Below are 25,105 nucleotides of genomic sequence, written 5' to 3' on the forward strand. Positions count from 1 at the left end.
CTCGCTCTGTCACCCAGGCTGGAGTGCGGTGGCCGGATCTCTGCTCACTGCAAGCTCCGCCTCCCGGGTTTACGCCATTCTCCTGGCTCAGCCTCCCGAGTAGCTGGGACTACAGGCGCCCGCCACCTCGCCCGGCTAGTTTTTTGTACTTTTTAGTAGAGACGGGGTTTCACCGTGTTAGCCAGGATGGACTCGATCTCCTGACCTCGTGATCCGCCCGTCTCGGCCTCCCAAAGTGCTGGGATTACAGGCTTGAGCCACCGCGCCCGGCCAATACCTACTTTCTTCTAACTCAATTTTCATTCACATGAAGAAACTCAAAAAAAATTCAAGTCTGATTATTGTGATAATGGTATAAAATGTTTGTCAAAAAATGTCATCAGTGAACTAATAAACTAGCTCCTTTCTAAATTAAAATGCTTCTGAATAATCATTATAATTTAAATATTCCATTTTAAATACCTATTGAAAACACTGGCCATCTATGAAAAAAAAATGTGGTTATCTGCGATTGTAGTAGATTGACCTTATTCACAAAATAAAATTTTAAATGAAAATTAAGTTTCTTGGTGACTTGCTATCTCCCAAGTGCTATTACTGATATAAGTGATTCTTTACTATACTGTATCAGATACCTTAAGGAAAGGTAATTGTCTAAAAAATAATCCATCAAAAATATGTGCTGTTATGCACTGTGAGTAGAGTCATTACATTTAACCACTTAAAAAGTTTAATTCTTTTCTTTCATTTTTGGCAGACGGGGACACTTTCTCCAACATGAACACATTAAGAAGATAGACATATTTTGAACAAGAGATTTTAACTTTTCATGGCAAAATTTACTGGTGTCAATTGTATTTTAACTGAGAGGTTAACACCATGTTGTTGACTCTATTCCACTGAACAAAAATGATTTTGAAATAGAGGAAAAGAATAGCCAGTTTTGACTGGCGATAATTTTTTAAAATCACATTTTCACAACAATACGACATAGGGAGATGTAGACAGTCTTTAACACAGAGTGCTGTAATATTTTATACTGTGGTGCTTGGGGAAATATTCCTAGAGAATAACCAGCAGTCTGTGCAGGAAGCAGCAGTCCACGCTTCTAGGTATAAATATGGAGAACAAGCTTCTGCTCACTGCCTCAAGAGAGGTAGACTCCTGAAGGGTAGCCTGTCTCATTTTAAAATCTACACCATGAAAGTAATTCCCAGTTCCTACACTCCGTTCTCCTTTCATAGTTTTTCTTTCTCATACATCTTTCCACCAGCCATCCAGGCTCCTGCCAGTGATTAGCTTCTACAAGATGATCCACATTTCCCTTCTTTCACACTAAGAAGGACATCTTATAAAAGATACACAGATAGAGAAGAAAGCCATTTTATACAGAAGCAGTATAAAATTTACAACTGAAGCAGTGTCAGAAATCAGGTCAACAGCTTATGTGAAGCTGCAAATTGACTGGAAGGGACTCGAAAAGTCTGGCCTGAGGGTTCGTGCAAACTTTACCATAAAACTGTAGAATCTCAAGCACAAGTAAGTTCAAACACTGAAAGATGTGGAAAATTTCCTAAAAGGCAATGATAAAGGAAGAGACCCTTCTTGACTCATAAGTTAAAAATCACAAGACAAATTAGGGACTGTTCACATGGGCAGTACTATACATTACCAATCCCAAACTGATTTTATGACTCCGGTCATAGAAACCCCCAAAACATCACGGAGGGTAAGATATTCCAAATGGACCAATCACAAAAAGGATTCCTGTAATTCAATTATCCAATACTTATGGCTATCAATTTAGTCTGGCTTGGGGCTGTTTTTTACAGGGAGGTGGCCTCCCATGGCGCACAATGTGTTTTTCTAAGCTATCCAGAATGGCCACAGCAATCTGTTGGACATGGGGATCAGTATGTTCATGATCTTTGATGTTGTATAAATGCTGCAGTCCTCCTTCTTCAATCAGCATGCTGCAATACCTTGAAGCTGGAAAAAAAAAAAAAAAAAAAAAAAACACCACAAAACAGGAGAAATAGCTTTTCTTAAAACACTTAAAATTATTCCACAAAAAAATGACTTCTAGGAGCCATTTTTTTTAGGTGTTTTGTTATTGATTACTAACATGTTACAGCTTGATAAAAACCTCTATACTGAGTTATGTCTACAGTGCAAGGCCTACACATTCAATCAATAAATAGCTAGCTTGCTTTTTCTAACCTCAAGACATACACAATCTGTATTAAAAAAAATAAAAACAATCTTAACTACCTTATCTTTGACCCAAAATCACAGGTAAGTGTTGTTATATTTTTATGCATTTCCTATGCTTTTTTTTTTTTTTTTTTGCTTTTTTTTTCAGACAGAGTCTTGCCCTGTTGCCCAGGCCCGAGTACAGTGGTGCAATCTCGACTCACTGCAGCCTCCGCCTCTGGGGTTCAAGCAATTCTTGTGCCTCAGCCTCCCGAGTAGCTGGAAATACAGGCACACGCCACCACCCCTGGCTAATTTTTTTATTCTTAGTAGAGATGGGGTTTTACCATGTTGTGTAAACTGGTCTCAAACTCCTGCCCTCAAGCAATCCTCCCGCCTCAGCCTCCCAAAGTAATAGAATTACAAGGCATGACCCACAGTGCCAGGCTGCATTTCCTATGTTTTTTAAAAACCTAATGGCAGTCATACTGCACATACAATTTTTTAATTTTTGAAATATTTTCTTTGCCTTTTTTATTTTTTTTAAGACAGTCTCATTCTGTCACCCAGGCTGGGGTGATCATGGCTCATGCCCAGCGGTGTGATCATGGCTCACTGCAGCTTGCTGTGTTGCCCAGGCTGGAGTCCAATGGCACAATTTTGGCTCACTGCAACCTTTGCCTCCCGGGTTCAAGCAATTCTCTTTCCTCAGCCTCCTGGGTAGCTGGGACTGTGGGCACCAGCCACCACACTTGGCTAAATTTTTGTATTTTTGGTAGAGGCGGGGTTTTACGAGGCTGGCCAGGCCGGTCTCAAACTCCTGACCTTAAGTGATCTACCTGCCTCAGCCTCCCAAAGTGCTGGGGTTACAGGTGTGAGCCACCACACCCAGCCAGGTTAAAACATTTTAATACAAATAGAAGTGAATTCCATTTAAATATAAACAAAATAAGCCCACAAGGTAGGAACCTAAAATATCTTGAGTTGGAGACCAAATATTCTAACATTCCCCAAATTACAGTGCATTTTAGAAGAAATTATTTAGGGCTGTCATTCCATAGAGTAAAATCAAAATAACACTAATACCTAAAAGTATTGACAAAAATAAATACTTGTATGAAAATGAACTATTATTATTATTATTTTTTTTTTTTTTTTTTCAGACAGAGTCTTGCTCTGTCGCCCAGGCTGGAGTGCAGTGGCGCGATCTCGGCTCACTGTAACCTCCACTTCCTGGTTCAAGTGATTCTCCTGCCTCAGCCTCCCAAGTAGCTGAGAGTACAGACGTGTGCCACAACACCCAGCGAATTTTTTGTATATTTAGTAGAGATGGGGTTTCACCGTGTTAGCCAGGATGGTCTCGATCTCCTGACCTTGTGATCCACCCGCCTTGGCCTCCCAAAGTGCTGGGATTACAGGCGTGAGCCACCACGCCCAGCCGAAAATGCACTATTATTTATTAATTATGTTTTATTTTCTCCTACTGAACTGTGAAAGGTCCATTCCTTGAGTCATCAGGAAAGGAACCTACAGATTAGAGACTGGGAATATTATCGGATCAACTGTTAAGAAACTCAGGAGTCCTCAGAACCTGTGGGTACAGTAAAAGGAAAAAGACTTTAGGGGAGAGACAGTTTAATGTGGCTAAAGAGGCAGTTTTCGATTCATGAGTGAACAACTCTGCTTCTGGGTAACTGAGGAGGAAGGGCCGGATAAGCCTCCAGGTGGAAGTTCAGGTGCGTACAAGGCAGCTTTCTCGGTCACATCCCATTCACCAAATTACTCTTCTCTATCTGACACAGAAGAGCTTTTACTGCATTGATTTTTTGTGGTATGCTGTGAGTTTTCATCAAAGAATACAAGAGAAGGAACCGGGCGCGGTGGTTCATGCCTGTAATTCCAGCACTTTGGGAGGCCAAGGCGGGCGAGTTCGAGACCAGCCTGGCCAACATAGCGAAACCCAGCCTCCACTAAAAATATAAAAATTAGCCAGGCACGGTGGCACGTGCCTGTAGTCCCAGCTACTCAGGAGGCTGAAGCAGGAGAATTGCTTGAATCTGGGAGGTGGAGGTTGTGGTGAGCTGAGATCGTGCCACTGTACTCCAGCCTGGGCAACAGAGCAAGACTCTGTCTCAAAAAAAAAAAAAAAAAACCCAAGAGAAAATCTCACAAAATGTTACTACTTCTGCTATAAGGATATCGGTAAAAACAACTCTCCCATATCCTATATAAGACCCTTTATAGTTTGTCCCCTATTAATGTCCAATAGAAGAAATTTAATTCGTAGTTAACTGCTCATAAAAAGTTTACTCTCCCCTCCCTGTCTCCCCCGACAAGGATGTAGAACATTTTTTCTCTCTTATATGGAGAACCATGTCGCTTTTTACTTGCAGCAGAGCCACAAAAATCCCTATGCATGGCCTACAAGTCTACATTTGACTATTTCCCTCTATCCTAGAATTTTTTTTTTTTTTCTTTTTGAGACAGAGTCTCACTCTGTCACCCAGGCTGGAGTGCATGGTGCCATCACAGCTCATTGCAGCCTTGACTTTCCGGGCTCAGATGATGCTCCCACCTCAGCCTCCCAAGCAGCTGGGACTACCAGGAGCACACCACAACGCCCGGCTAATTTCTTTTTTTTTTTTTTTTTTTTTTTGAGACGGAGTCTCGCTCTGTCGCCCAGGCTGGAGTGCAGTGGCTGAATCTCAGCTCACTGCAAGCTCCGCCTCCTGGGTTCACGCCATTCTCCTGCCTCAGCCTCCCAAGTAGCTGGGACTACAGGCGCCTGCCACCTCGCCCGGCTAATTTTTTGTATTTTTTAGTAGAGACGGGGTTTCACCGTGTTAGCCAGCATGGTCTCGATCTCCTGACCTCGTGATCCGCCCATCTCGGCCTCCCAAAGTGCTGGGATTACAGGCTTGAGCCACCGCGCCCGGCCACGCCCGGCTAATTTCTTTTAAATCTTTTATAGAAACTAGGTTTCACCATGTTTCCCAGGCTGGTCTCAAACTCCTAGGCTCAAGTGATCCACTCACCTCAACTTCCCCAAATGCTGGGATTATAGGCATGAACCATTGTGCCCGGCCCCTGTAATTTTTTTTTTTTTTTTTTTTTTTGAGACGGAGTCTCGCTCTGCCGCCCAGGCTGGAGTGCAGTGGCCGGATCTCAGCTCACTGCAAGCTCCGCCTCCCGGGTCCAGGCCATTCTCCTGCCTCAGCCTCCCGAGTAGTTGGGACTACAGGCGCCCGCCACCGCGCCCGGCTAGTTTTTTGTATTTTTTAGTAGAGACGGGGTTTCACCGTGTTAGCCAGGATGGTCTCGATCTCCTGACCTCGTGATCCGCCCGTCTCGGCCTCCCAAAGTGCTGGGATTACAGGCTTGAGCCACCGCGCCCGGCCACGGCCCCTGTAATTTTTGAAAAACTATTTTTCCTTACTTCTAATTAAAACTAAAAATAGGCCAGGCGCAGTGGCTTACACCTATAAGCCCAGCACTTTGGGAGGCCGAGGTCAGCAGATCACCTGAGGTCAGGGGTTCAAGATCAGGCCAGCCAAAATGGTGAAACCCTGTCTCTACTAAAAATACAAAAATTAGCCAGGTGTGGTGGTGCAGGCCTGTAGTCCCAGCTACTCTGGAGGTTGAGGCAGGAGAATCGCTTGAACCTGGGAGGTGGAGGGTGCAGTGAGCCAAGATTGTACCACTGCACTCCAGCCTGGGTGACAAAGTGAGTGAGACTCCATCTCAAAAAAAAAAAAATATATATATATATATACACACACACACACACACACACACACACACTTTACTATTAAAGTGGTTCTGTGTATTTCTTGTGTCAAATCAGTTGTGGAATGAGTTTATATTAATAACTAGGCCATGCTTGATGGCTGACGCCTGTAATGCCAGCACTTTGGGAGGAAGAGGCAGGCGGATCGCTTGAGCCTAGGAGTTTGAGACCACCGTGGCCAACACGATGAAACTCCGTCTCTACACACACACACAAAAAAGGCAGGTATGGTGACATGCACTTGTAGTCCTAGCTACAAGCTGAGGCGGGAGGATTATCTGAGCCCCGACGTCAAAGCTATGGTGAGCTGTTACTATGCCACTGCACTCCAGCTCCAGTTTGATAAGAGAGAGACCCTGTCTCTAAATAAATAAATAAGAGTTGCATCGCAGCTTTGAAAGAATAATATAGAACCTGATTCAAACACTTTGCTTCTTCAGAAACCATGGGTGCTGGGAGCGACATCTTGAACAACAGAATTTTGGGTGAATGAGAATTGGGTACTGGAATGTACCATAAACAGTGGAACTACTTAAGACCTTTTACTCAACAAATGGACTCACTGTAGTCTCCTATCTTTAAATTCCTTGAGGTGAGAACCGTGTCTCATTCACCACTGTCATTCAGTGCCTAGTTACACCATGCTCATTCTAAAAGAATATCTTAAGTTGGCCGGGCATGGTGGCTCACACCTGCAATCCCAGCACTTTGGGAGGCCGAGGCGGGCGGATCACCTGAGGTCAGGAGTTCGAGACCAGCCTGGCCAACATGGTGAAACTCCATCTCTACTAAAAAAAAAAAAAAAAAAAAAAAAAAGGCCAGGCGCGGTGGCTCACGCCTATAATCCCAGCACGCTGGGAGGCTGGGGCAGGCGGATCATGAGGTCAGATCGAGACCATCCTGGCTTACACAGTGAAACCCGGTCTCTACTAAAAATACAAAAAATTAGCTGGGCGTGGTGGTAGGCGCCTGTAGTCCCAGCTACTTGGGAGGCTGAGGCAGGAGAATGGCATGAACCCGGGATGCGGAGCTTGCAGTGAACCGAGATTGCGCCACTGCACTCCAGTCTGGGCGACAGAGCGACACTCCGCCTCAAAAAAAAAAAAAAAAAAAATTAGCGGGACATGGTGGCAGGTGCCTGATATCTCAGCTACTCAGGAGGCTAAGGCAGGAGAATCGCTTGAACCCAGGAGGCAGAGGTTGTAGTGAGCCGAGATCGCACCATTGCACTCCAGCCTGGGAACAAGAGTGAGACTTTGTCTCCAAAAAAAAAAGAATACCTTAAGTTTATAACCTAAGATTTCCTTATACTTTAAGTTAGTGTTCTTAAAAATCACTTTAATACACAATTTAGAAATATCTTTCCTGGGAAATGAGAATTTCACTTAAAGAAAAAAAACACAGCTCTCTTTTTTTGGTACATACGATTCTTGCTGCAGACATGCTGCATGGCCCAAACTGCCCATAGCTGGACTCCTGGTGTTGTGAAACATCCAAGTAATGGGAAAAATGGATTAAAGGACCTAAGGGTTCAAAAGAAAAGAATCAAAGTTACATCCCATACTTAGCGTAATTCCCTAAAGCAGTGATTCCTAAACTTTTCATTTTCAACATTTTATCCTATTATATTTAGACTAATATAAATGAGCTATAGAATATCTTTTCTTTGTCTTAACCATTTCAGAGAAGACTGCATTCAGACATGATTCAGTACAGAAGATGGAAGGTGATTAGAATATGGTACTAAAAGAGAAAAAATTTTTCCTAAAGCACCTTCTCAGTCTTTTTTTTTTTTTTTTTTTTTTTTGAGACGGAGTCTCGCTCTGTTGCCCAGGCTGGAGTGCAGTGGCCGGATCTCAGCTCACTGCAAGCTCCGCCTCCCGGGTTTACGCCATTCTCCTGCCTCAGCCTCCGGAGTAGCTGGGACTACACGCGCCCGCCACCTCACCCGGCTATTTTTTTGTATTTTTTAGTAGAGACGGGGTTTCACCATGTTAGCCAGGATGGTTTCGATCTCCTGACCTCGTGATCCGCCCGTCTCAGCCTCCCAAAGTGCTGGGACTACAGGCTTGAGCCACCGCGCCTGGCACCTTTTCAGTCTTAAAGATACACATTTGAAGATAAGTAGTCCTTGGTTTGGAAACTAAGAAATACAGAAATTAGGTGATAACTAACTAGTAGAACACTATGAAAAAGGTGTATAATTATCCCTTCTATTTTCTACTGGTCAGAATAAAAATAGGTAGAACGTGCTGGGCGCGGTGGCTCACGCCTGTAATCCCAGCACTTTGGGAGGCTGAGGCGGGCAGATCAGGAAGGTAGGAGATCGAGACCATCCTGGCTAACACAGTGAAACCCTGTCTCTACTAAAATACAAAAAACTTAGCCAGGAGCGGCGGCGGGCGCCTGTAGTCCCAGCTACATGGAAGGCTGAGGCAGGAGAATGGCGTGAACCCGGGAGGCGAAGCTTGCAGGGAGCCGAAATCACACCACTGCATTCCAGCCTGGGCTACAGAGGGAGGCTCCGTCTCAGAAAAAACAAAAACAAAAACAAAGGTAGAACATAAGTTGGGGAAGTAAAAAAATGTTGGCAACATCAGCATTTAAGAACCAAACAAAAAAAATAAGTTGAATAAAAATTAAATACTTCAGGTAATTAGTAATTTAATTATCAAGTTATCCAATTACAAAGAGGCATCCAGTATGCACTTTCTTTATTTTTGTTATTTATTTTTATCATTTATTTATTTATTTAGTTACTTACTTGAGACAGGGTCTCGCTCTGTTGCACAGGCTGGAGTGCAGTACAGCGATCTCAGCTCATTGCAGCCTGAACCTACCAGGCTCAAGTGATCCTCCCACCTCAGCCTCCCAAGCAGCTTGGACTACAAGGACGTGCCACCACAACTAGCTAATTTTTTATTTTTTGTAGAGACAGGGTCTCACTGTGTTGTCCAGGCTGGTCTCAAACACCTAAGCTCAAGTGATCTAACTGCCTTGGCCTTCCGAAGTGGTGGGACTACAGGTGCATGCCATCATGCCCAGGTCTTTTTATTTTTTAGTAGAGATGAGGTCTCATTATGATGCCTAGGCTAGTCTCCAACTCCTGAACTCAAGTGATACTACCACCTCAGTCTCTCAGAGTGTTGGGATTATAGGTGTGAGCCACCATGCCAGGCCCAGTATGCACTTTAATAAATTATTACAAACTGTTTCCCCAACCAAATCTGGTGTTATTCCTTTTTTTTTTTTTTTTAAGAGTCTCATTCTGTCACCCAGGCTGCAGTGCAGGGGCACCATCTTGGCTTATAGCAACGTCCACCTCCCAAGTTCAAGCGATCCTCATGCCTCAGCCTCCCAAGTAGCTGGAATTACAGGTGTGCACCACCATGCTCCACTAACGTTGTTTTTTCATTAGAGACAGGGGTTTCAACATGTTGGCCAAGCTGGTCTTGAACTCCTGGACTGAAGTGATCCACCCACCTCAGCCTCCCAAAGTGCTGGGATTACAGGCATAAGCCACAACACCTGGCCAGAATCTGGTCGTCTTCTAATTCCTTCAATGTGTCATTTTATTTTAGACCTTCCTGCATTAATATGATGCTTTTTCTTCCTAAAAATCTCCTGCCTCTCCTTATCTTTCAACACTCAGGTCACAACTCACTTCCTCTGAAAGGTGTGTGTGTGTGTGTGTGTGTGTGTGTGTGTGTGTGTGTATTTACATTTGGAGTCTTGCTCTGTCACCCAGGCTGGAATGCAGTGATGCAGTCATAGCTCACTGCAGCCTCAAACTCCTGGGCTCAAGTGATCCTCCCACCTCAGTTTCCTGAGTACTGGGACTACAGGTACGTGCTACCCCACTCGGCTTCACCTTTAATTTCATAACATTCTATGGACATCTAGCATAACGGTATTTTATCTGATCCACATTTGATCTCCCTCACAAGGATATAAAATTCTTGTGTGCAGCCACCATGTCTTTGTTCATCTTTGAATTCCAAGAGCACAGAACAAATTCCTAGCACTTGTCTTCAATAAATGTGAAATGAAGGAAACATGAAGTATGATAGGTGGTAGAAAAAAGTCAAAATACTTTGCTTCTCTTAAAGCCAATACTTTTGGCTGGGTGTGGTGGCTCACGCCTGTAATCCCAGCACTTAGGGAGGCCCAGGCAGGCAGATCACTTGAGGTCAGGAGTTCAAGACCAGCCTGGCCAACATGGTGAAACCTCATCCCCACTAAAAATACAAAAATCAGCTGGGTGGGGCAGCGGGCACCTGTAATCCCAGTTACCCAGGAGGCTGAGGCAGGGGAATTGCTTGAACATGGGAGGTGGAGGTTGCAGTGAGCCAAGATCATGCCACTGCACTCCAGCTGTAGTGATGGAGTGAAACTCTGTCTCAAAATAAATAAATAAATAACCAACCAATACTGAGGTGCCTGAGGGAAAACACATGCATCCAGTAGGAATGACTCTTAGGAATGATCTCTGGACTAGGTTACTGGTTTACTGTTAATTATGATACTAATTACCTGTATGCTACCATCTCGCACTCTGGAGTTGGCCATTTCAAAATAGCTGAATGCTAGAAGACAAAAGACACACAAGAAAGGATTACAATATTTATTTAGCACTGCATTATTTACTACATTATGAGGCTTTCATAGTTTAACCACTATGAATGTCTTTTGTTGGCACGAATGACCCTACCAAATCATCCAGCAGAGAATTCCTCTGGCTACGACTCAATGTCCAAGCTTGTTCACCTCTGGATATTAAATGGGCAATAATTCCAGCTGCAAAGTAACTGACTTCCACTTCCACACTGTGTAGAAGACTACTGATGTGGTCTATAAAATCTTTCCACATTAATTCAGAATGCAATTCTTGTACTTCAGCTATATTGTTCTGGAAAAAAAAAGAAGATATAAAAATTAATGTAATACGTAGAGTAAATGGTTAAGATAATGGTTTTTAGGCCCTGGACAACAGGCAATTCAGGAAGGTGAGAGAAAAGTATTTCCCTGAGAGAAAGTATTCAAATGAGGGCAGTTTACAGACTGCAATGAAGGTAAGAGGAAGCCAAAGAGAAAGTAGTAGTTTTGTTGAAACAGAGATCACAGTTCAGGGTGGTCAAGCAGCAAAACTCTGTAGAAAGGAGTGCTGGAAAGGACAAAGCTCCACACTCAAAGACAGAGCACACATGACCTGCACCCCAAATCTCTGGCTGAGTAATGACAAGGATGAAACTCCAGGAGGCTAGAAAAGGAACTACCAGAAAGTAGTACATGAGGCCGGGCGCGGTGGCTCAAGCCTGTAATCCCAGCACTTTGGGAGGCCGAGACGGGCGGATCACGAGGTCAGGAGATCGAGACCATCCTGGCTAACACAGTGAAACCCCGTCTCTACTAAAAAATACAAAAAACTAGCCGGGCGAGGTGGCGGGCGCCTGTAGTCCCAGCTACTCAGGAGGCTGAGGCAAGAGAATGGCGTAAATCCGGGAGGCGGAGCTTGCAGTGAGCCGAGATCCGGCCACTGCACTCCAGCCTGGGCGACAGAGCGAGACTCCGCCTCAAAAAAAAAAAAAAAAAAAAAAAAGAAAGTAGTACATGAACAAATCCCAAAGTCACACAGGGATAGTAGTAGTTCACATTTCCACTAGCCAGACTCAAGAGACCTCATGATAAGCAAAGTATTTGATAGTAGTAGGGCTACATTATATATGAGCCGTAAAGTCTGATAAGACGCCACTCTAACAAAACAAATAAACAGGACTGGGTGTGGTGGCTCATACCTGAGAGGTCAGGAGTTTAAGACCAGCCTGGCCAACATGGAGAAAGCCCGTCTCTACTAAATATACAAAAATTAGCCAGGTGTGGTGGTGCACACCTGTAATCCCAGCTACTTGGGAGGCTGAGGCATGAAAATCACTTAAACCCAGGAGGCAGAGGTTACAGTGAGCTGAGATCGCACCACTGCACCCCAGCCTGGGAGACAGAATGAGATGCCATCACAAAACAAACAAACCAAAAATGGCTGGGCACAGTGGCTCACGCCTATAATCCCAGCACTTTGAGGCTGAGGCAGGCGGATCACCTGAGGTCAGGAGTTCGAGACCATCCTGGTCAACATGGAGAAACCCCGTCTCTACTAAAAAAACAGAAAAATTAGCTGGGCGTGGTGTCATGTGCCTGTAATTCCAGCTACTTGGGAAGCTGAGGCAGGAGAATTGCTTGAACCTGGGAGGCGGAGGTTGCAGCGAGTGGAAATCGTGTCACTGAACTCTAGCCTGGGCAACAGAGCGAGACTCCATCTCACAAAAAATAAAAAATAAAATAAAATAACACATAAACAAGCTTTAAGAGGAGCAACTTGATCTGCAAGTAACTGCATGCAAGAACAAAGTATAAGACTCTTTAGAGAAAAATAATACCTAGCAATCACCAATTTACATTTCACAAGGACCAGCATCCAATAAAAAAATTACCAGGCATAGAAAGGGGCAGAAAAATATGATTCATAATCAGGAGAAAAATCAATCCATAGAAATGGACTAAAAAATAACAGAGATAATAGAATTAGCGGACAAGGACTTAAAGCAGCTATTATAAATATTATAAATATAATTCCAGATGAAATGCAGACATAAACATGAAGGCAGAAAATGAAGATATAAGAAAGACCTAAATGTAACTTATAGAAATAAAAAAAAGCTAAATATCTGAAAAGCAAAATATATTGGATGAGATTAACAGCAGATGAGATGCTTCCCGAAAAACAATCAGTGGACTAAACAACAGAGAAATAAAAAGCATCTATGGCAGGGCATGCTGGTTCACACCTGTAATCCCAGCACTTTGGGAGGTTGAGGTGGGAGGATCACTTCAGGCGAGGAGTTCAAAACCAACCTGGGCAACATAGGGAGACCCTGTCTCTAATCACACACACAAAAAGAAATACAAACCATCCAAATCAAAGTACAGAAGAAAAAATCAAACTGGGGAAAAAAGCCAATAGAGGAGTTTTGGGACCTGTGGGATAATGTTAAGTCTAACATGCTTATAACTGAAGTCATAGAAGAAGCAGAGAGTAGAGAGGGTATAAAAAAGGTATTTGAAGAAATAATGGCCAAAATTTTTGCAAAATGTGATAAAAATTATAAATCCAAAGATTCAACAGAAAAAAAGTGTCCACTTAGACTTCAATAGCCAACCAAAAATTTATCATTCAAAAAATCAAAAGCAAAATAAAAAACTTTGTTAGGTAAACACCACCAGAGTGAAAAGTCATTGCCAGCACACCTATAGGACAATAAATGTAAAAAAAGAATAGAACGAGAAATGTGAGTAAATATGAAAGATAAATTTCTCTTTTTCTTTTTTTTTTTTTGAGATGGAGTCTTGCTCTGTCGCTTAGGCTGGAGTGCAATGGCAGGATCTTGGCTCACTGCAACCTCCACCTCCTGGATTCAAGTGATTCTCCAGCCTCAGCCTCCGAGTAGCTGGGATTACAGGCAGCCACCACCATGACCGGCTAATTTTTATATTTTTAGTAGAGATGGGGTTTCGCCATGTTGGCCAGGCTGGTCTCGAACTCCTGACCTCAGGTGATCTGCCCACCTTGGCCTCCCAAAGTGTTGGGATTACAGGCGTGAGCCACCGTGCCCAGCCAATTTCTCATTTTTAAATTGAGGATTGATGAGCACTCCTGCTTCTGGCCATGGTGGAGTAAAAACAGTCAGATTTAAACATCTGCCTGAAACAACTGAAAAATCCAAATAAACATGAAAAAACAATCTCAAGATACTGGCCACAAGCAATAAAGGACACTGACTCTTAGTGTCCTTTACTAGATGGAAAACAAAATGAGCTACTGCCTTGAAAAAGTTTCCAGGCGGTAGCACAGGGATACAGACCTGAAAGAGAGCTCAGTAGACTGAACAGAGTAGGAGATGAGGTGAACAGTCCACAGAAACGAAGGTAACTCACAGGACAGAACACCAGGGAGAAGAGAACTTGCAAACAAAGCGAGTCCAGCGATCTGCAGAGTCCCACTCCATTCAGCAGAGTAATGATAACAAAATGAACACAAGGAAGATACCTGAGGGCAGGAAAAGAACCATCTAAAGAGTCAGAGAAAAGTGCGTAGTGCTCACAGAGGGCTGCTTGTTCTCATCACCCAGCATAGAAAAACCTTTCATTCACAAGGCACTGGGTAGAGTCCTCAGGAATGTCTTGTTGCAGTAGTAGAGAATAATTAGCCCTAGCCTGACCACTGCTCTGGAACCTCCTAATAAATCATAAAAAGCAAGACCCACAGTGATCAAAATGTTTAAAAGTAAGTTAACTGCATCCCAGAACAAAGTTCAAGAATATTCATAGAAAAACAAAAATATTCAGCAACCAAGAAGGTAAAATTCACAAAGTCTGGCATTCAATCAAAAACTACCAAGCAGGATGGGAGAAAATATTTGCAAGTCATATATCTGGTAAGGGATTAATATCCAGAATATATAGAGAACTCTTAAAATACAACAACAAAAAACAACCCAATTTAAAAATAGACAAAGGAATTGAATAGATATTTCTCCGAAGAAGATATACAAATGTCCTATAAACCCATAAAAATATACTCAACACCACTTATCATTAGAGAAATGCAAATAAAAACTACAAGATACTATCTCACACCCATTAGAATGGCTACTATTAAAAAAAAAAAACAACAGAAAATAACAAGCGGTGAGAGTGTGGAGAAATTGGAACCCTTGGACACTATTGGTGGGAATGCAAAACGGTACAGCTGCTGTGGAAAACAGTATGGTAGTTCTTCAAAATTTAAAAATAGAATTATCACATGATACAGTAATCCTATTTCTGGAACTATACCCCACAAAATTCAAAGTAGAGTCTTAAAGAGATATTTGTGACTGGGCACGGTGACTCATACTTGTAATCCCAGCACTTTGGGAGGCCGAGGCAGGCGAATCGCCTGAGGGGAGTTCGAGACCAGCCTGACCAACAGGGAGAAAACCCGTCTCTACTAAAAATACAAAATTAGCCAGGCATGGTGGCGCGTGCCTATAATCCCAGCTACTCAGGAAGGTTGAGGCAGAAGAATTGCTTGAACCCGGGAGGTGGAGGTTGTCATGAGATATCTGTACACTCATCTTCATAGAAGCATTATTCACAATAGCAAAACCATGGAAGCAACCCGAGTATCCAACAAATGGATGGATAAGGAAAATGTGGTCTATATATACAATGAAAATTTTTTTTTCTTTTTTTGAGATGGAGTCTCGCTCTCACCCAGGCTGGAGCGCAGTGGCACAATCTCGGCTCACTGCAAGCTCTGCCTCCTGGGTTCACGCCATTCTCCTGCCTCAGCCTCCCGAGTAGCTGGGACCACAGGCGCCCGCCACCATGCCCGGCTAATTTTTTGTATTTTTAGTAGAGATGGGGTTTCACTGTGTTAGCCAGGATGGTCTCGATCTCCTGACCTCGTGATCCACCCACCTCGGCCTCCCAAAGTGCTGGGATTACAGGCGTGAGCCACCGCGCCCGGCCTATATATACAATGAAATTCTGACATACACTACAACATGGATGAACCATGAGGACAATACTGTAAGTGAAGTAAGCTAGTTACACGACAAATACTGTATGATTCCACTTACATGAAGTAGTTAAGGAGTTAAAATCATAGAGACAGAAAACAGAATGGTGGTTATGAGCGGCTGCAGAGAGTGGGGGAATGGAATAGTATTGTTTAATGGTTACAGACTTTCAGTTTTACAAGATGAAAACAGTTACAGAGATAAGTGGTAGTGATGGTTCTACAACATTATGAACATATTTATTACCACTGAACAATACACTTAAAAATGGTTAAGATGGTAAATTTTACGTTGTTTACCACAATTTAAAAAATAATAATTTTTTTAAAAAGTAAATTAAAACCTAAGCATGCCAAGTTTCATGAAAACGCGACTTATAATGGGGAGAAGAATCACTCAAAATTGACCCTGAACTGACATAGATACTAAGTAAAACTAGCCAATTAGGATAAAGAGTTATTAAAATTTTATTTCATATATTCAAAAAGTAGGAACACAGAAGATACAAAAAACACCTAAATTGAACTTGTAGGGATGAAAATGACAATGTCTAAGATGAAAAATTATACTAGATGGCATTATAGCAGATTAGATATTGCAGATGAAAAAAATTATTGAACTGAAGGCATAGCAAGGGAAACTATCCAAACTAAAACACACAGAATACAAAAGAACAAAAACATTAAAGAGCATCAGTAAGCTGTGGGACAATGTCAAGCAGCTTAATATGTGCAAATTAGAGTCTCCAAAGGACTCCAATGTGGGGAGAAGGGCTGCAAAATTTTTTTTAGGGAAATGGGCAGGTCACAGTAGCTTACTCCTATAAGCCCAGCACTTTGGGAGGGTAAGGTGGGAGAAGTGCTTGAGGCCAGGAGTTTAAGACCAGCCTGGAAAATACAGCAAGATCCCATCTGCACAAAAAAAATATTTTGAAGAAATAATGGCTAAAAACTTTCCAAACTTGATGAAAACTATAGACCTATATATCTGAGTAGCTCAATAAATCCCAAATATAGGAAACATGAAGTTAATTACATTAAGACACGTATAATCAAATATTCAAAATTGTTACTAATCTTAAATCATTTTTTTTCTTTTTTTGAGATGGAGTTTCGCTCTTGTTGCCCAGGCTGGAGTGCAATGGCACAATCTCAGCTCACTGCAACCTCCGCCTCCTGGGTTCAAGGGATTCTCCTATCTCAGCCTCCTAAGTAGCTGGGATTACAGGCATCTGCCACCATGCCCAGCTAATTTCTGTTACTTTTAGTAGAGACGGGGTTTTGCCATATTGGCCAGGCTGGTCTCAAACTCCTGACCTTAGGTGATCCACCCACCTTGGCCTCCCAAAGTGCTGGGATTACATGCGTGAGCCACCACTTCCAGCCAACTAATCTTAAATCTTAAAAGTAGCCAGAGGAAAAGAACATGTACATATGTAAGTACAAAGATAATGATGATATCAGATTTTTTATTAGAAAGAAGCAAGTCAGAAAGAAGCTAATCAGTATCTTTAAAGTAATGTCAATCTAGAATTATATACCTGATAAAAGTATCTTTCAAAAACAAAGTTAAGTAAAGATGTTTTCAGTCAGACAAAAGCTGAAGAATTCATCATCAGCAGATCCACACTGTAAGAAACATTAAAGGATGTCTTTTAGGCTGAAGAAAAATGACACCAGGCTGGACGTGGTGGTGCACACCTATGATCCCAGCACTTTGGGAGGCCAAGGTGGGTGGATCACTTGAGTTCAGGAGTTCAAGATCAGCCTGGGCAATATGGCGAAATCCCATCTCTACAAAAATTTAAACATTAGCTGGGCATGGTGGTGTGTACCTGTAGTTCCAACTACTCAGGAAGTTGAGGTGGAGTAATTGCTTTAGCCCAGGAGGTCGAGGCTGCAGTGAGCTGAGATCATGCCACTACACTCCAGCCTGGGTGACAGACTGACACCTTGTCTCGAAAAAAATAAATTTACTCTTAGCAATTCTGAAGTGTACAATACATTATTATTAATTTAGGGATTATAGGTGTGAGCCACTGCACCCAGCCAAGAATAAATTTTAAATGCTCTCACTACAAAAACAGTAAGTATGTAAGGTGATGAGTATGTTAATTAGCTTGATTTAATCATTCCACGATGATTAAACACATACATCAAAACATTACATTGGGCCAGGACGGTGCCTCACACCTGTAATCCCAGCACTTTGGGAGGCCGAGTCGGGCAGATCACTCGAGGTCAGAAGTTCGTGAATAGTCTGGCCAACATGGTGAAACCCGGTCTCTACGAAAAAAAAAAAAAAAAAAAATGCCAGGCATGGTGGCACACATCTGTAACCCCAGCTACTCAGGAGGCTGAGGCAGGAGAAACGCTTGAACCCAGGAGGCGGAGGTTGCAGTGAGCTGAGACTGCACCACTGCCCTGCAGCCTGGGCGACAGAGCGAGACTCCGTCTCAAAAAAAAAAAATGACAGCCGGGCGCGGGGGCTCACGCTTGTAATCCCAACACTTTAGGAGGCCGAGGTGGGAGGATCATGAGGTCAGGAGATTGAGGCCATCCTGGCTAATACAGTGAAACCCCGTCTCTACTAAAAATACAAAAAACTAGCCAGGCGTGGTGGTGGGCACCTGCAGTCCCAGCTACTTGGGAGGCTGAGGCAGGAGAATGGCGTGAACCCAGGAGGCGGAGCTTGCAGTAAGCTGAGATCGCACCACTGCACTCCAGCCTAGGCGACAGAGTGAGACCCCGTCACAAGAAAAAAAAAAATTGTACTCCACATACACAATTATTATTATTATTATTATTATTTTTTTTTTTTTTTTTTTTGAGACGGAGTCTTGCTCTGTCGCCCAGGCTGGAGTGCAGTGGCCGGATCTCAGCTCACTGCAAGCCCCGCCTCCCGGGTTCACGCCATTCTCCTGCCTCAGCCTCCCGAGTAGCTGGGATTACAGGCGCCCGCCACCTCGCCCGGCTAGTTTTTTTTTTTTTTGTATTTTTTAGTAGAGACGGGGTTTCACCGTGTTAGCCAGGATGGTCTCGATCTTCTGACCTCGTGATCCACCCGTCTCGGCCTCCCAAAGTGCTGGGATTACAGGCTTGAGCCACCGCGCCCGGCCTATTATTTTTTATTATTTAAAAAAAATAAAAAATCACAGGACATGTAAATGATCCAAATACCCCGAATAAAAAAACAGCTATTTTCAAACTAGATAAAAAAGCAGTATGCAAGGTATATGCTATCTACAAGAAATACATTTTAAATATAAAGACAAATATAGGGTAAAAGTAAAAGGATAAAACAAGAAATACTATGCTAACACTAGACAAAAGAAAGTACAGATGGCTATATCAGTACCAAAGCAGACTTCAAAGTAGAGGATATTACCAGGGGTAAAGAAAGTCATTAGGTAATGTTAAAGGAGTCCATTAATCAGGAGGACATAATTCTAAATGTTTATACATCTAATAATAGAGTTTCAAAATACATGAAGAAAAAGCTGATAGAACTGTAAGGAGAAACATACATCTACAATTATAGTCAGAGATTTCAAAACTCCTTTGTCAATAATTGATAGAATGGGTAAAATTAGAAAATTAGTAAGGATGTGGTAGAGTTGTACAGTGTCAACTGTGACACTGTATAATCTAATTATTAATTAGTGTTAATTAATCAAGCTAATTAACAATCAGTGACCTGATTGTCATTTATAGAACACTATACCCAATAATAAGACCATACCCATTCCTCTCAAGTGTATATGCAATATTTACCAAAATAGACCATATCCTTGGCCATACACAAGTCTGAATAAATTCAGAAGGACTCTAACCAAACAAAGCATATTCTCTCACCATAAAGAATTAAATTAGAATAAATATCTCAAATTATTGAAACAATTTAATCACAAGGTAATAGAGAAAAATATGGAAGGAAACATATAAAGTTATATTAACATTAATAACTTTACGGAGATAAAAATGATGAAAGGTTGGAGACAGAGCCTTAAGGATGTTAAATACATTTTTGCACTGTTTCACTAGTTATAACAAACATGTATTCCTTTTGAAATTTAAAAATAGTATAGGTTTTTTTGTTGTTTTTTTTTGAGATGGAATCTTTTTTTGTTGTTGTTGTTGTTTCAGGTTTTTTTGAGACAGAGTCTTGCTCTGTTGCCCAGGCTTGAGGTGTAGTGGCGCAATCTCGGCTCACTGCAGCCTCTGCCTCCTAGGTTCAAGCAATTCTCCTGCTTCAGCTTTCTGAGTAGTTGGGACAGGCATGTGCCACCACGCCTGGCTAATTTTTGTATTTTCAGTGGAAACGGGATTTCACCATGTTGGTTAGGCTGGTCTTGAACTCCTGACCACCTGTGATCCACCCACCTCAGCCTCCCTAAGTGCTGCGATTACAGGCGTGAGCTACTGCACCCGACCCACAAATACTTAAAATAAATTCCACCTTTCCATTTCAGGTGACCGGAGCCAACTTCTCTATCAAATAATCATATTAACCCTGAATAAAACAATCAAATGCTGTTATTTATTTAATAATTCCTCTATTGCTGGACATTTAGGTTGTTTTCCATTTTCTACCTTATATAATGAAGGCTACAACGAACAGATAGGTCCTCCTTAAATGGCAGTCCTCAGCTTTCCTAAAAATCCATCTCCTCACTGCTTGCATGTGGAAAACAAGCTCCAATTTACATTTTTTAACTCACTAATCTATGCCTTCCATAATCTAATTCATTGAGAGCAGATATCTGCTTTTGTGTGCTCGCTTGGCAGCATACATACTAAAATTGGAACGGTACAGTGAACATTAGCATGGCCCCTGTGCAGGGATACATGTAAATTTGTGAAGTGCTCCATTTTTTTTTTTTTTTTTTTTTTTTGAGACAGAGTTTCACTCTTGTTGCCCAGGCTGGAATGCAATGGCGCGATCTTGCCTCACAGCAACCTCCACCTTCTGGGTTCAAGTGATTCTCCTGCCTTAGCCTCTCGAACAGCTGGGATTACAGATATGCACCTCTATACCCGGCTAATTTTGTATTTTTAGTAGCAACAAGATTTCTTCATTTGGTCACACTGGTCTCGAACTCCCGACCTCAGGTGATCCACCACCTCAGCCTCCCAAAGTGCTGGGATTACAGGCGTGAGCCACTGCACCTGACCAGTATTTTTTTTTTTAAATAAAAAAGACAATAAAATGGCTTTTGCCACATAGGCACTTTGCCTGTTGCAGCAATGTAAGCTGACAAAACATTTGATCTTTTACCTTTGTCTGAAAATCCTAGAGGGCTTACTTTAACCTATATGCAACATATTAAGACATATGTGATTTGTAAGCAGGTTTTTTTTTTTTTTTTTTTTTTTTTTGAGACAGTCTTGCTCTGTTGCCCAGACTGGAGTGCAATGGTACAATCTTGGCACACAGCAATCTCCGCCTCCCAGGTTCAAGTGATTCGCGTGCCTCAGCCTCCTGAGTAGCTGGGATTATAGCTGTGCACCAGCATATCTGGCTAACTTTTGTATTTTTAATAGACATGGGGTTTCACTATGTTGGGCAGGCTGGTCTCAAACTCCTGACCTCAGGGGATCCACCTGCCTCACCCTCCCAAAGTGCTGGGATTACAGGCATGAGCCACCGTGCCTGGCCTTCGTAAGCAGTCTTTAAGTAGTAATCATTAACTATCAAACACAGAATCTAAGAACACTTGTCAAAGGTTAATGACTTTTATTTTTAAGAGACCGGGTCTCACTCTACCACCCAAGCTGGTGTGCAGTGGGATGAGCATAGCTCACTGCAGCCCTCAAACTCCTAGGCTCAAGCGATCCTCCTGCTTGAGCTTCCCCACTAGCTGGGACTATAGGTGCATGTTACCATGTTCAGCTAATTTTCTTATTTTATTTTTTGTAGAGATCGGGTTGTGCTTCGTTGCCCAGGCTGGTCTCAAACTCCTAGGCTCAAGCAATTCTCTTACCTCATCCTTCCAAAGTGTTGGGATTAGAGGCATGAGTCACTGTGTCCAGCCTGATAACATTTTTTAATGAGATCTGTTTTTCTAATTATAAAAGTGAAACACGAGGCCAAGTGTGGTGGCTCATGCCTGTAATCCCAGCACTTTGGGAGGTCGAGGCAGGAAGACTGCTTCAGTCCAGGAGTTTGAGACCAGCCTGGGCAACATGGCAAGACTGCAAATCTACAAAAATAAATAAATAAATAAGCTGGGCATCTGGAGGCTAAGGTGAGAAAACCGCTTGAGCCTGGCAGGTCGAGGCTGCAGTGAGCCATGATTGTACCACTGCACTCCACATGGACAACAGAGTGACAGACTCTATCTCAAAAATAAACAAAAAAAAAAAGTAAAACATGCTCAGTGTAAAACTTTGTACAATACCAAAAAATATAAAGAAGCATACACGTATAATATTTTTCTTTTTACTGTGGCAAAAATCTTTGTGTGTGTGTGTATACATATGTGTGTGTGTGTATATATATATATATAAATTAAAAAGTGTGGTTTTGCTTTTTTTTTTTTTTTTTGAGATGGAATTTCGCTCTTATTGCCCAGACTGGAGTGTAATGGTGTGGTCTTGGCTCACTGCAACCTCAACCTCCCAGATTCAAGCAGTTCTCCTGCCTCAGCCTCCCAAGTAGCTGGGATTACAGGCACCTGCCCCCACGTTTTAGTAGAGACGGGGTTTCACCATGTTGGCCAGCCTGTTCACGAACTCCTGACCTCAGGTGATCTGCCCACCTAGGCCTCTCAAATTTGTGGGGTTTTTTTTTTGAGACAGAGTCTTGCTCTGTTGCCCAGGCTGGAGTGCAGTGGTGTGATCTCGGCTTACTGCAAGCTCTGCCTCCTGGGTTCAAGCAATTCTCCTGCCTCAGCCTCCAGAGTAGCTGGGACTACAGGTGCGTGCCACCACGTCCCGCTAATTTTTTGTATTTTTAGTAGAGACGGGGTTTCACTGTGTTAGCCAGGATGGTCTTGATCTCCTGACCTCATGATATATTTTTAGTCTTTTTAAATTTAGTAATATTTATTTTCCAATGTCATTGTTTACAAGTATCATAGCAGCAACTTACTTTCTTTCTCTCTCTCTCTTTCTTTTTTTGTTCATTCACCTAGAAATTGTCAAAAATTGCCACTGCTGACCAGGCAGCTCATGCCTACATTCCCACCACTATGGGAGGCCAAGGTAGGAGGAGGACTGGTTGAGCTCAGGAGTTTGAGACCAGCCTGGGCAACATAGCAAAACCCCACCTTTACAAAAAGTACAAAAATTAGCTGGGCATTGTGGCACACGCCCATGGTCCCACCTACTAGGGAGACTGAGTTGGGGGAACTGCTTGAGCTCAGCAGGTTGAGGCTGCAGTGAGCTGTGATCACACCACGGCACTCCAGCCTGGGCAACAAAGTGAGACCCTGTCTCAAAAGAAAAAAAAAAAAAAAAAGAAAGAAAGAAATTGCCATTGAAGACCATATTTCAAGTCATCATGGCGAGGTATTGGGAATAGTTCTCAGCAATGACTGTGCCTTGGATAGACCTCATTGGCTATGATACTGCCACTGCAGAGCTGCAACTTTCAATGTGTTACTTCAGACAGAAAATAAATACAGCTTGGAACTTAGCAGGAAGTGCGTATATCTTACCAAAAGTCCTAGAACTTTCTGCTGAATGGATGACTCAGTTGGGAAAGACTGTAAAAAGAAAGAGAAACTTATAATTACCTAAAGAACCAAATATAAAATAAATGCTAAAGTAAATAAATTAATAAATATCAAAACTGTAAGCTAAATTCCCATCCTAACCTCTAGAACCCTCATGAAGAGCTCTAACCCTTGGTTTTCAATAAAGTGTCTACAAGTGGTCGGGGATTCATCTGTGAGGTTCCAAAGTGCGCTCAAAGTAAATTTCAACGTAGTGTCCACTGAATTTTGATTGGTTTTCTGCTTCACTATTTGAAGAAGTTGCTGAAAAAAAAAAAAACACAGAATTAAGTTTTCATTTTTGGACTATTACAATTTGTGGTTATTAATAACCACAAGTCCATGAGGATTAGTTTCATGGCTTAAAGCATTTCCTATAAAGGTACTTATAACAAACAGCCCCTTAGACTGAACTTTTCTTTTTTTTTTTTTTTTTTTTTTTTTTTTTTGAGACGGAGTCTCGCTCTGTCACCCAGGCTGGAGTGTAGTGGCCGGATCTCAGCTCACTGCAAGCTCTGCCTCCCGGGTTCACGCCATTCTCCTGCCTCAGCCTCTTGAGTAGCTGGGACTACAGGCGCCCGCCACCTCGCCCGGCTAGTTTTTTTGTATTTTTTAGTAGAGACGGGGTTTCACCGTGTTAGCCAGGATGGTCTCAATCTCCTGACCTCGTGATCCACCCGTCTCGGCCTCCCAAAGTGCTGGGATTACAGGCTTGAGCCACCGCGCCCGGCCTAGACTGAACTTTTCTTCAAGAAAAAAGTATAATATTTTCATAAATACTTCTACATTATTCTGGTCATACCTACAATGTAATCACCCATAAATAACACTTACAGGCAAAATGATTAAAACTTGGATCAACTATCTTACTCATTCAGTCACAGCATATACTTATTTTAGATTCTAGAATTAAAAAGGCAAAGGAAGAGAAGGGCAAATGAAGCTAACACTTACGAAGGATTAGCAAATTATATTCTATATTGTAGTACTGTTATTCCCATTTTCTAGGAAAGTTGAGTCTGAGAAATATTAACTAATTTGTTCATAGTCAATTTAGTCAGAGAAAGTAAGAATAGGAAGACCTAAACTATTCAACTCTAAGTTTTCCTTAAGAAGCAAAAGAAAGGAAAAACTACATACAATGAAAAGAGAATTAAAGTCTATATTGACTATAAATAAGATAACAGCCCCTCCCTCCTCAGCCTATGCTGCAGTGCCTGTCTTGCTTTTTATTTTTCCCCCCTTCCCCTTCCCTTTTTATTTCCTTTTCCCCTTCCTCCCTTTCAAAAAACAAGATAATAGCTTTGAAATTCCAAGTGTAAATTAGTTCTATCACAGCTTTACCCTAAAAAATTTATGTTTGAAAAGTAAATGGTTTTAAAACTACATAAGGCATCCATAATTCAATTTTTAGATTATACTTTTGGAGGTAAAAAAGGAAGCTCTGCTAAAACAGATATAAGAAAACATTAATGAACATAATACTAGAGGCTATACACAATTCAGAAAAAAAATCTGAAGAAACACAAACACGTAGGTACAGTTAGGTAAGTTAATAGCATAGTAGCTAAGAGTGTGGCACTAGAAGAAATCTACCTGAGCTTAAATCTCTGCATCTGACTAACTGCACAACTTCATTTACCAGTTTAATTCTTTGTTTCCTCATCTGTAGATTGCAGGTGGTAATTAAGAGCAGGGGAGAAAAATCTGGTTATAATAATCATCACTATTATTACTGATTCCTTTTTTTGTTGTTTGTTTTGGGACAGAGTCTTGCTCTTTTGCCCAGGC

General features: G+C 42.1%; 1 protein-coding gene, 1 non-coding gene and 1 pseudogene across 2 annotated transcripts in view; 1 reads left to right on the forward strand and 2 right to left on the reverse strand.

Moving 5' to 3' along the window:
* Positions 1–296: 296 nt before the first annotated feature.
* Positions 297–25,105, reverse strand: part of ZYG11B (zyg-11 family member B, cell cycle regulator) — a 100,069-nt gene continuing 75,260 nt past the window's right edge. Inside the window, exons 9-14 of the mRNA XM_045370982.3 lie at positions 23,417–23,578; positions 23,258–23,305; positions 10,692–10,889; positions 10,514–10,566; positions 7,406–7,503; positions 297–1,989 (exon numbers count right to left, since the gene is read on the reverse strand). Of these exons, the coding sequence (XP_045226917.1) occupies positions 1,799–1,989; positions 7,406–7,503; positions 10,514–10,566; positions 10,692–10,889; positions 23,258–23,305; positions 23,417–23,578 (750 nt within the window). The 3' untranslated portion in view covers positions 297–1,798. The remainder of the gene's footprint in view (positions 1,990–7,405; positions 7,504–10,513; positions 10,567–10,691; positions 10,890–23,257; positions 23,306–23,416; positions 23,579–25,105) is intronic.
* On the forward strand, positions 20,370–20,474 carry LOC123570923 (U6 spliceosomal RNA). The gene has a single exon (XR_006695140.1). It is a non-coding gene; the product is annotated as a U6 spliceosomal RNA (small nuclear RNA).
* LOC123570706 (U4 spliceosomal RNA) lies at positions 23,033–23,183 on the reverse strand (annotated as a pseudogene).

Source organism: Macaca fascicularis, chromosome 1 (assembly GCF_037993035.2).
Source record: "Macaca fascicularis isolate 582-1 chromosome 1, T2T-MFA8v1.1".
NCBI lineage: Eukaryota > Metazoa > Chordata > Mammalia > Primates > Cercopithecidae > Macaca > Macaca fascicularis.